We start from the raw sequence: 13096 nt of genomic DNA on the forward strand, positions 1-13096 counted from the left end.
TTTACGCATGGCTAACGTCAAACAGATGCAATAAGTGTGCAATAATAAATGTCAGTGTCTGTCTTGCTGATGCAATGCTATCACTAAAGCTTACAACCTCTGCAACATCCTTGAGCACTCCACAAGAGATTTATCTTTGTCCACAGTCCACCTCAGCGGGATGACAACAGCTGACATGTGTGCAGAAGCATCCGGTGTCCCTCATTTTCCTTTCATTCTGTATCTGTGATCCTGCCTATATGATCCGGATTCTCTCTGTTTTAAACATGCTAATCCAGTTACACATTAGTGCTCTGCACGAGAGCCATCATGGGGTAGGACGTCTCATTCACCCACAGCAACTGGTGTTTTGCATGGATGAGTGTCAAAATCTGTCTTTAATTGGTATATGCCAGACATTTCTTTACATTTATGGACTTCTTGTGTTGCTTCCACATCCAACTATGCAGTATAGAATGTTGGTCACAATAACATAACCACATATACTGTAAGTATAGCCGTAGCCTGTTAAGTTGTCCACTAACCCCAACCCTAACCTACAGTATGCTAGCTAAAGATGAAGGTGGGATCAGGTCTATAATATGTGAATCAAAGAAAGGGGTGACAGAAAAACTTGAAAAGTTAACAAAAAAAAAAAGACAGACAAAATCTGGGGTTAAGGTACATAACTGTGTTTTTATGTGTCAGAAAAGAAGTATAGGCTAGAACAGGGCTGGGCAATTATTTTCTACAGGGGGCCACATGAAAAATCTGAGCTTAATTCTGCTCAATATTAATTTTCTCCCATTGTAAAAAACAGTCAATTATATATGTTGGTAAGCTGCTACTGGTAATCAGAAATATAAGAATATTCTGTAAATATTTATTTAAATTTCTGAGTTTTGGTATGGAAGAGGAAAATAAAACACAACGGATCTGTAGTTTTGAATATAACGCATTCGAATGCTTATGACTGACATACCGCGGGCCAGACAGGGATGCCCAAAGGGCCGTATGTGCCCCACGGGCCGTAAAATGCCCAGGTCTGGGCAAGAACACAGGCATTCAACAGGGGTCCACGACCCCTAGAGGGTCTGCAGAGGTACCTCTGCAGTGGGGTCGCAAAATATTTGGTTGGTTAGATACGTTTACGTATTTTTTTTTGTTTTGTTTTTTCCATTTTTAAATACACATTAACATGAATCCAACGTATTTCAGTAAAGGGATAAATGGAGGCAAACGACGGTATCTTTAAGTCAACACTTCAGTCATTCAGTAATACAGGAGCTGTCTCAATAGAGCACCACACTAGACCTATCAATCGAAGCCTCCTGTACACAGTAGGCCCCACCCTTATCACTGTTGAGCCAATAACAAGATAGCATATTACTCACTGACCAAGAGCCTATTTAGTCCCCAAATCCCAGAGGCATGCTGCAATATTAGCAGAAGAGAAGCTAACAGTACAGCTTGCTCCCATCAGCTAACTACTGAGGCCGAAACGGATTGCTTTGTCACAGTTTAACATAGAACACATATAATAGGTAGGGGGTCCCTATTTAATCTCTCCATCGGTTTTGGGGTCCTTGGCCTGAAAAATGTTGAAGACCCCTGGACTAGAATGAGGGCAAGCTGTGCACCACAAGGTAAGGCCTGCCCATTTGACATGAGGATAAATATTGCTCTTTCTCATGAAGACAAAAAGAAAGCTAGGTGAGCATCTAAATGTGAAGCAAAACAAGAAAAGAGAACAAAATTAGGAAAAAAGACTTACTGGCGAGGGCCTTCTCATAGTTCTTCCCCATGGCAACAAAGTTCCGTAAGCAGGGGTTGAACTGCTCCATGATGGTCTGAAAGAGATAATGAAACAGTGAGGATGTAACCATGTTCTATTCATTCTCTTTGACTTTTTGGCTCCGTTTCCCTTTAGACATATTTACACCTCCTCCAGGTACACCAACTCTGACTTATATAGAGTTACAAATGGGAACCAGTCAGATCATTGCAACCTAAAAGATGTTCTGGTAATGTGATCATGTTTTGGCCTTAGTGCACCTTTGCATGATGCAACTGTCTTATAATACAGGACAACAAACTTAGCATTGTAACATACTGAGATGATACTTTTGCGAGAGCAGATGCAATAAATTATGTTACTGAAGACCTATAGAATTGAACTGCTCACTGAGCTGAGTTAGTCTAAATACCAAGAATGCAAGATGCCTGACAGTTCTCAACACCATAGTTTCCTTGGCTTCTCTTCTACCTCTCCTTCCTTCCTTCCTTCCTCCCTCCTCCTCCTCCAGTGCTCCTCCAGGGCTTCCTCCAATTAGCTGGCCCTCAGTCGGATAGTCAGGAATAGCCAGGGGACAGAGAGACAACCATAACACTGCTGCAGCAGCAGTCCTTACCATCAATACTGCAAGAGAACGCATATTTAATCTATTTCTAGACTGTTTCCCCAATGTGGCAAAATAATACGGCAAGGTGCCACTGATGTCAGCCTGAAACAACCCTACCAGCTCATCCTAAAAATCACATGCCCTTTATCCTGAGTAGAACTTCGGCATTTTTGCATTTTTCTTCATCTTGCCATCTGTCTTTTGTTTATACCAAGAGCTTATACCAAGAGCTGTGTAGGACTGGCTGTAGATACCGCTGTTCCAGAGACTTTAGTGAATCACAGCCCACCTACAATAGGGATACTAATGAGCTGGACATAGACTACTGCTACTCTAATTAACAACAGGAATTATATGAGTTCACCTCTCTTTGAAAGTTTCAGCATATTGACAAAAACGGCAATAAATCACTTTTGAACGTAAAAGACGCAGTTTGACCAGTAAACTGGGTTTAATTAGAGCGGTTCTGATCTATACAAGCATTCACATTAAAACACAAAACAGGATCACTTCCATAGATACAACAGTATTTTCATTGTGATGATTCAACCATATTGCTAGAGTCAACACTTTCTAATCGAATGTTTTGTCGATAAATATTAAAAAAAAAAAAGAAAGAAAGAAATGAAGGGACATTGTGGCAGGTGTTATTTTGATGCACAAAAATAGTTTCCTCTAACTGCATTATGATTAGACATTATAATGTGATGCTGTTTGTGGATAATTTAATTAATAGAAACAGCATTTTTTTCTTCCATTTTTTTTATATGCAGTCAAACTTTGTCGCTTAGTCAGTTTCAAAAATTCCAGGTAAAACATTACTGTTTATGCACATAAGTCTTCTCTATTACCACAAGCATGAATGCAAATGATGCAAGTCTTATAATACAGAACAACAAACTCATTAGCATTTTAACAATCTCAGATGATATTTTTTCTAGGGCAGAAGCAGTAAATCATGTTGAAGACCTAGAGAATTGCACTGCACTCTGAGCCGAGTCAGGCTAAGCACAGAGAATGCATGTAGTCTGTACCTCAATGTGCAGTAACCTATATAATAATGCATTATAAATAACGATGTGCATGTTGAGCCCAAATTAAGAACAGGAAAATTAGATGAGATGGCAGTGGTGTGTGTCTGAACTAATTGCTGCATGACGTTGCAATTACTTTATCTGAGGTTTGAAAATCGGTACTCTTACAACAGACTCAATTACTAGTTTTGTTATGTGAGCTCAATATTAAACGTATCCCTGCTTTCTCTGCCTTGAGAAGATTAAAAGACATCCCCCAGGACCTCACTAAGGAAGCGTTTATTCCTAAATGAATCCTCGCTCTGTCCGATTCCGACGTAAAGTGCATCTTATTGATGAGGATAAGGTCACACGGATTCGTGCATCAAACACACACGGGTAGATGCGTGTGTACTTGTGCATACACCTACGGCACAATAATACAGGGCTTCATAATAATGAGCGGCGGTGTTTTAAACTAGTGGGAGGATTACATAAAAAAACAAGGCACAGTGTATCATTGCAGCACACTCTCCCACTGAGGAGGCCAAAGGTAGCTGACACAAGCCTCGCTGCCCTCCTTGTAGATACTGTGCACACAAAAACACTCTGTGACCTGCTCCCGCTGCTGAATAAACACACAGAAATGCATGTAGTTATGGAATAACTTTACATGGAAAATTACACAATTAGTCACTGATATAACTATTACATAAGAGACAAACATGACAGTGAATTTTAACTGGAAAGCAGCAAAGGGGAAGCATTGAAGAGAAAATAATAATAATAAAAATACTATAAAGTTGAGGTGGTTTCTTCCTTAATCTCTTCCCGACGTCGCTAAATTTGTCATCCCAGTTCTCTTGTACTACATTGTTATCCTAATTGTGGCAGCTAATTGGGAAATGGGGCCATGGAGACACTTAAGGTTGTGTGACATGGAGAGAAAGAGAGAAAAGGGAAGAGTGTGTGAGAGAGAGAACGGACAGAGATGGAGAAACACAAAGTGAAAGAGCAAGTGACTAGGTAGAATCCTGCACAAAGGTATGAAGTCATGCATTATATAACCATTCCTATTCAAACAGTTCTCTGTATCATCTTTTAATTCAATAATTAATTAAATGGAAAAATACATCACAGCTAGAGAATAATCTTCTCCTATTCCATAAGGGAGAGTCTGCCCGTGTTATCACTGCCTACATGGAGAATGAATGAATTCATTATCTGCACTCGGGACAAAATTAAAGTCGACAATTAAAATGGGACAGAGAAATGTCTCCCGCAAAATAAATTATCTGTTTGACACCCATTTGTGCTGTGAGGTGAGTTGGGACGACTATAGAGAACTCTGGAGGAGAACGGCTGCAGATAATAGAAAACATTATTGAAAGGATTAAAATGATTTCTCCCAGCGGCCTAACCAAAGGAATTTCTGAATGGCTGGACACTGCAGACGCAACAAGGTCAGTGGATCTGAAGCTGACGGCAGATCCAAATTAGGAGATATTCATCCATCTCTGCTCATGCTCTTCTCCCCTGTCACACAAACACTTACACCTACACACACAGCCGTAGTAATGACATGCAAAGGGGGCAATTTGAAAGAAACACCAGCTGATTAAAACCAGGGGGAATGACACATAATCAGAAGCCAGGACGCTATCATCTGTTCCTTCATGGCCTCCCCTCACTCCTTCCTCCTTGCGCACTCTTCTACACGGCAACTCACCACAGGCCTGAAAATGGCCAGAATCAAATGCGCACTGGAGGCGTGAATGACTGTATTTGTGAGAGCTGCCCAGTAATGAAAGGCACCAAGGGCAGCCAAGCCTAATGATGTAATCACGGAGAAATGTAAAGAAAGTGGATAACGCGTGGATCAACTTACAGCCATGCTGTTAGTCTTCTTGGGAGCAGTGCTAGTTCGATTTCTCTCAGCTAGGAGCCCAGCTGAAGACCTACAACAATAAGTGTGCTAACAGCAAACAGCTTGGCTGCATGTTCATCTCCAGTCTAGCTGGATACTGAATAGCTGGATGGTGACGCGACACATCAGGATAGGTGTTTCACCACCTCAGCTAAACTGTTTCATAGGGAAAAGCCTGTTTTTAAGGGAACTGCTCTACATTATGATTCTCTATTATAATGCAATATTAATTGATAAAACTAATGTGAATCATTCATCGAAAGGAGCACTGGAATCAAGCCTGCAAGCTGTGTGAAAGAAAGTGTTCTGCCCATTTAATAGATTGAATTCCCTTTGCAATGTACAAATGTGAGCCCAAGAAATGATATGCAATTAAATAAAGCTGCAATCGAGGTCACCTTGTTGGACCTTAGAATAGTGTATGAATATTAATGAAAATCCACTACTCTGCACCTAACACGCTATATGTATATGTATATAATCCATAACTCACAAGTGAAAAAGGGAAATTTGAGCAATATGTTTATGCATGCATGTTCCACATCTAATCACAGCTTCAGGCACGCACATCGAAACATTTCTCTCTAACTTTACAGGATTTGCTGTCATTGCTCTCTTCACATTTGAGAGCATTTGTAAATATCAGTACTGGAAATTGTATATGAAGAGACAATAAAGACATGTGAAATTAGCTAACATATGGTATTGATGGAAAGGAATCAAAGAGAATCAGATGTTACTCACTATTAACTTAGTGAGTATTCTCTCAAAGTTCAGTCAAACTTTACATTTGTTTAGTGTATCTGTGTTATTCTTTTGAGTTCTTCTCCAACACAAGTTCACTTACTATGGAGACTGGTTACGCAGCACATGACAAGTCGTTCCTCTTACTGTCACAAGTGCTAGATAGTTTGCCACACTAGAAAGACAACAGCCCCTTGTGAAAGTCTGCATTCCAAATCTTATTACATTTTTCAAGAAGAATGTCAATTCAATATTTAAATGCGCTCAAAAAGAATTCTCTGTTTCGACTTCTTCTGCTTCCTTAAAAGGAACGCTAATAAAGTTCCTCTTAAATCACACCATCTACCGAGCTACAGATTTACTTCAGTTTTCAGCAATACAGTGACATCCTCCTCAGTTATCAAGAAGCCCACACAACAGCAGGGAATGCCGAGTACAAGAAGTCCAAACTATTATTGCAGAGCTACTGAACAGGTGAAGGGACAATGGCCAACTTCTTACTGCGCAAGAGTTGAAAGACAAGTCAGAGAACTTTTTAAAGTACACACGTTCTATCCTGAAAACACACACAAACAAGTGCATGCTTATTCCAGCGCAAAGTCCAGGTATACACTCTGAGTGGATGCCATGAGGCCGTTTCTCCTTCCTGCATACCTAAAGCCTTACTAATACTGCAGTAGGCACGGCACATGCCTTTAGAGGAAGCCAAGGTGAAGATCAGCTCTGAGAATACCATGTGAATATTTGTGTCCTCTCCAAGCTCTGTATAAAAGGAGCCAAGATATCAACATGGTGAGCAGAGAGAAACCTGGCCAAGTTCAAGAACAGATGTGTTCCCATTCACACAAACATACATTATATTACAAACATGCGCACATGAAACAACCAATACTTTGCAGAAACAAACTGGTCAATTGTGAACGTTAGGACAAGAGCCAAAAGGCATGATATGAGACAGTTTGAGAGAAGACGAAGGGCTTTTTTGAGAGGTGGGGCCAATCTTCAAACTGCATTGTCTGCAGCTCAATCAATAATTTCCTCAACGGAGAGAAACTATTTACTGTGTTTTTTTTGCATGACTGTCATCTGCAGCCAGTGAATCCCCCCACCCACCCACCTGCCTTCATTGCAGCATCAGCCACTCATCTAACCCAATACAGACGCTAGTTACCACAGCAACCAAGAGCCAGACTTATTTGCTCGCTTTAGTTATAGGACCAGCAAATATCTCTTTCTTTTTGAGGGAGAAATTGGAGCCTTTCTCTGATATCACTGAAAAGGCAGATTGTGGTTTCTTCCGTATGAAAAAAGCAACACGTGGCATTCGGATTAGGATGCACACTTTGGGTATGGATGTGATGCATAATGACGCCACTGCTGACTGCTTTCTCAGATTCAAAGTCAGAAATCTGTTTCCAGTGCTCAGCAACTATAAATTCAAATTCCATGAAAGCAAGTTGAAAGTGAAAGTTTTTAGTTGTTTATTTTTATTTATTTTACGCTAATGCCCCTCAGTGATATTGGGAGAAAAAAATAAGTACCCTATGCCCTGCTAGTTGAGTTTATATACAAAGAGATGGAGCAGCATTACTTTTCCAACACAAAAGACTATAAAACAAATAAATTGGACGTGCCAAAGCTCTGAGTCTGCAGAATTTATCAGTGTACACCCCAATAGCAAACTCTGACTGCATAGAATTGTTCTCACGAAAAGCAACTTTTAGACTGTGTGGATATGCATGCAGAATTTCCTGCCTTCTGTACAATGAGTGACTGGTTTAGGGCTCAGTGGGACACTGTGGTTCCCTGCTATGCTACCCTAGTGGGTGTAGTGTGGCTAATGCCACAGAAACATAATTGATTCAAGTGGGGACTCAAGTGGCCACAGGCATGTTAACTGTAGTCCATGACCCATAAATGCAAGGCCATTGTCCAGTGCCACAGTACGATCTGAATGTTTCCGTCTTTGCCTCTGTGTCTCTTTCAGTCTGTGTAATTACAGCTTCACCCTCCACAGTAATTAAGGACTATTTCAACAAGGATGTGGAATTTTTCCATCTATTCTTCCTTGACTTTAGTTCTTCTGCTCCACCCCCACAAAAAAAGAATTTAATTGTTTCTATAGAGCAAAGAACATCCGTATGTATGCTTGTGTCGTTTTTACGATATAAGTGACATTCTGGACAATAGCCACGTTAACATGGTGACTTTAAGTCAGCCTCATCTGTCAGTGACAGCTGTGAAGCTTCTTTGCAGTCAATATGGTGCACCTTGGATTTAGCACTGCACATCTTCAGTCTCTGCCCTTGAAAAAGCAATGATGAGTAAAAGAAAAGAGAGAACGTCTCTAAACCATCCGCCCCCAGACGTGCAGAGAAGGTGGGTGTGTGGATCATTGGTCCTCTCTCTGTATTGCAGTCAAAGGCACTGGGAACAAATGTGCTGTTGCACGGGCAATGAGTGTTATGATAGATCCTGCAGTGAATAATGCAATCTTTTCAAGGCCCCAGGCGCCAGCAGGCATTAACTTGTTGAGATTCTGGAGGCAGATGTTCAGGAGCTCAAGAAATTTTAAAGCCTAAATTTGAAAATCACATATCATAAGTCTTCACCACATGGACAAATCAAAGCACTGTATATTGAGCATAAAACACTGGTTAACACTGAGACCTTTCCGACGCTTTTATGAGTCACTTTCATCGGTTCATCATCCCGCTTTAATCACTCTCTGAAACAAAGATAAAAACGTATTTGATAGAAAACAACTAGTATGTAACCTCCCTGTTTGCCACATTTTCCAGCCATCCACATAGTCTTTTAGCACAATGATATGACAGAAACACATAAAAATAATGACACAGTGTTGCTAAGAGACCACCTGTTCCGATCTCCCACATGAGACTGTGAAGTAGTTCTCTTATCATCACCAGAATATCATTCATTTCCTAGTGCATATCATGACAATATTGCAACTGAGAGAGAAACCTTTTAGATGTCTTTTTTTTTTTTTTTTTTAAAAAAAAGACATTTCAGTTCAGGTAGTTATCAAACATTGTGCTGCGTCAGAGTACTCGTGATGGTGTTGAGGATCAAGCGAAAGGTGCATGGCAAACACTTGATCTAATTAACATTGGACAAATATTTTGCGTTATTATTAACAGTCATTTGAGAGAAGGTCATCTGCTGTTTTCCAAGTTGTGTTGACAATTAGGGAGTGGTGTTGCATGGGAAAATTGAGTGCTATCCTGAGGGCTGGTAGAGATGAGGCACACCCTACTTTTCCCTCACCTGCCAGGGAGTGTTCAAAACCTGCGGTGCATGTATCAGGCACAGAAGATACAACACTTTCGTTGACAAAGACTCTAAATACAAGAAAACGTTACATTGTTCTGGAGGGCGTGTGTAGTAACTTTGCTTCCAGTTAACCCCACAATACTCTTTAGCATATAGGTGCAACATGGTAGCTATTAAAAGGTTTCAGTATTTGCCAACTTAGCCCGCAGACCTATTCTTCTTTGGCTTCTAGTCGGATTAATCTGTTTGTTCACTTTGACTTGTCCTCCCCTCAAGCCAGGTCAACACCCAGACTTCATCCATTAACATGCTAAGACGCTTGATCCAGGTCACTACCTTTCTCAGACACACTCCAGTGACACGACCAGCTGGTGGGGATGACAGTGGTGCAGACACAGGCGCACACACAAACACGCAAGTGCTTGGTGTCAGCCTTAAGTATCTGTCTCACCCCGTCAGCATGGGAATGACTAGATGCCAATCGCCATGTCTGGAACTGCCCCTCTATGTGAAGGAGGAGAATTATGGTGAGTCACGGGGGATCATTGAAGGATTGCTGGGCTTACAGGGCGGCCTCCCCCGTTGATTAAGATAAAGTCATCACAGAAAACTAAGGAGTGCCTCTTGCCTTGACTGAGCCTACAGTCACAGCCCTGTTAAACACATACTCACAAATAGGATGGCATGAGTCACAGCACCCCCCCCACCCAAGTTCTCCCTTGCGATTACTCCAGCTACTGGCTTCAATGACTTTACAACTGCCGTTTTTTTAACTCCTCTTTGTCAAGATAAGATTGCTTGAATAAAAGCAGAGAAATGCAAACATTGTCCACAGAAGCATTTAAATGCATAAGGAAGAGAGCAATGGATTATAGGGTTATAGTAGTTATTATATCTAACAAACGTCACTGCTGGAGTTTTCCTGTATTTGGAGGTGCCTGCAACTTTATGTATTCAAACAGTTCTTCTAACTTTTATTTAAACCGATGAGTCAATACAGAACAATTTCTCATTTACAGTGACAACCTGTATTTGGATTTGATTTGATTTATTTGATAATTACATTTAAAATAACACTAGCTCTGTCAGTGCAACAAATGTTTTATTTATTCTAATAACAAAGGTGAGACCAGATAGATTTCTGGCCAACCAATCAATTAATCATTGCTCTACAAAGACCTCACCACTGAGATATGGCTGAGTCAGACTGAAACCTTTGCTCAAAGCACGCCAAGAAACTTGACTTTACACAGTAGGGGTGGGGAAGAAAGCGTCAAATAAGCAGCGGCTGGCTAACGCTCTCTCTGACCTACTAGCTTTTGCCACTGGGTCAGTTCCCCAGTGTGGAAGAGGGATTCTGTCTCTCCACTCCACGGCTCATCAGCATTCACGGCTGTCAGGGCACTGACGGGGTGCCTCTGCCCCAGAGATAGCCTCACTGTTGGGCTTGCACCTGAATGAATAAGACCTCTTCTCGCCTAGGGGTCAGGGTTCTATATATGCATGAGTTGGTGTTCTGACTGTGAATATCATTACATTTATGATGAAAAGGACACACTTTAGACTGTGTAGTGCAGCACAGAACTAGTTCGCGAAACATTTACTTTACTTGCTGACTGTAGAAGTACCACCACTAAGGCACCTGACCTCTTTTCTTTAGAAGAGTGAGCAGCTCCCCTCAAGTCATTTGTGGCACTCTGTTAGAAGAACTGCTGGTGACTAAGGGTGTGGGGACAGTAATAGAAATGAATAGCATGAAATACATTACCGTCATTGTGTGGAAATAATTTATAAATCGGTGTTGTAACAGGAACCTGATATAATGACCCTGCAGACAAAGGTGAGGAGGAGCCCTCGTAATGTGAAGTTTTGTTAACATTCCTTCAGTGGATGAAACTCTGAAACATGGAAACAATATAGGAACAAAGCCTATAGTGAGATTTTAGTAAAGCAGAATGGACTGCTGATTCAGGAAGGCCAACGTCATTCATTAACCTCTTCAATAATCTAGGGAATGTGTCAGCTATGTACTTATTTACCAACAACGTAAGTTAGTGGAAAAAATACAAAATGTGGTGTTCTTTGCACACATAATTGGTAATTTGGTGTACCTTCTATCTGCTGTTACTGTTCATGTTACACCTTTGTTGGTGGAAAGAGTCTTTGGCCGTTTTTACTTGAGAGTATGGGGATAGTAAGTTAAAAAATAGAGAAATAATAGAGAAATTTTCTATATTAGTGAGCTCAATATTCATATCTCTGGTAGGATGGACAGGATGCATGATGGGAGACAACAGTCACCGATTTCTACAACCTGCTCTGGTCTACTTCGACTCCTGTGCACTGCATATGTCGGAGGACACCAAGTGTTTCTTAGGTGGTCAACAGAACTGTGTGGCTGTGCTCTTCCCTACCCAAAGCGGTTGCTCTACACCAGTGAAAAGCAGGCCAGCATTTTCACAACATAAGCATTGGACTTAACAGTTGTCCACCTCTGTGCAGTATTTACGGTGGAGGGGAATACCGGGCCTGGTGCTCTGTTCCTGTGCAAGATGGGACAAGAGGAGTATCCTGCTTGCATTAAGAGTAGACATCCTGGCCAATGAACACGAGGTGTGTGGAGCTGTTGCGACAGACTGATTCTTTTCAGTATTTGCTACGGAAACAGAGGCCAACCCTCTCCTTGACATAGATTCTCTGTGCCCATATGGACTGCTTGTTGGCATAAAAAAACAACAACAGCATGATAGATGCTGTAGTGTTTTTATTTGAATGGCTGCACTCTCAGAGATACATAGAGTCACCAAGTCACAAGGCACTGGCATGTCCGTTGAATGGAACAGAATATTCAATCAATCACTCCATGCCCTCGAACTTGCCATTTCCACTCCCTGCTGGAGGCCTTCACTGCATCTGTGTACCACAAGCCACTGACATTTGTCATGACCAAGGCGACGCAGCCACAGTCTGATTACCAGCATCTGTTGCACGTTTCAGTGTTCACCGTGGAACCGACTACCACTATTCTGTCTGGCCATTGCGACCAGTGGAAGACTTTCTCTACCACCAGAACATAAAGTCCACTAGAGCCCAGCCCCTAGTCTCCACACTGACATTTTCTCCTACACCTTTCCGTGTTGGGGGTTTGCCATGATGTAAGCAAGGGCCTTGCAGAGTTAGGGATTAGCAGGAGAAATAAATAATGGATACAAATCGTGTGCATCTGATCTGTTGCAATTTCTACAAAATCTCCATATGCTATCCAAATCAGCTGCTAATCTCCATTTTACTGCACCGCAAACTGAATGCATTTTGGTTCTGCTATGGTAGCTTCACACACACACACACACACACACATACATACATACACACACACACACACACACACACACACACATACATACATACATACATACACACACACACACACACACACACACACACACATATATATATACATATATATATATAAAGAGAGAGAGAGAGAGTAGTAAAACAATAATGAAGGCATAAATTAAATTGTATTTAGACAAATCCCCTGTCGTATTCATTTTCACGGTGCGTCTTCATTTTCTTAACAGTCGCATGCAAAAGTCAGAGATTTTATTTTTTCAGTTTGAAGTTGCCATGGGCAAATGTTTGCGTGTTGCAACAGAGAAGCTGAGCCATTTCTCACAACCAAACAATTTTTTTCTGGATGTTCCTTTTCGCACCAAACTAGTAGGCTTTATAAATAC

At 41.2% G+C, this 13096-nt stretch overlaps 1 protein-coding gene across 6 annotated transcripts in view; it reads right to left on the minus strand.

Annotated features, from left to right (window-relative positions):
- The window catches only part of baiap2a (BAR/IMD domain containing adaptor protein 2a), a 51363-nt gene that overhangs the window by 37657 nt on the left and 610 nt on the right, over positions 1-13096 (minus strand). For all 6 annotated transcript variants that reach the window (XM_047570927.1, XM_047570929.1, XM_047570924.1 and 3 more), the window contains exon 2: positions 1754-1829. In XM_047570927.1, coding sequence (XP_047426883.1) covers positions 1754-1829 — 76 coding nt within the window. The remainder of the gene's footprint in view (positions 1-1753; positions 1830-13096) is intronic.

The sequence above is a fragment of the Mugil cephalus genome, chromosome 20, assembly GCF_022458985.1.
Source record: "Mugil cephalus isolate CIBA_MC_2020 chromosome 20, CIBA_Mcephalus_1.1, whole genome shotgun sequence".
In the NCBI taxonomy this organism is placed as follows: Eukaryota; Metazoa; Chordata; class Actinopteri; order Mugiliformes; family Mugilidae; genus Mugil; species Mugil cephalus.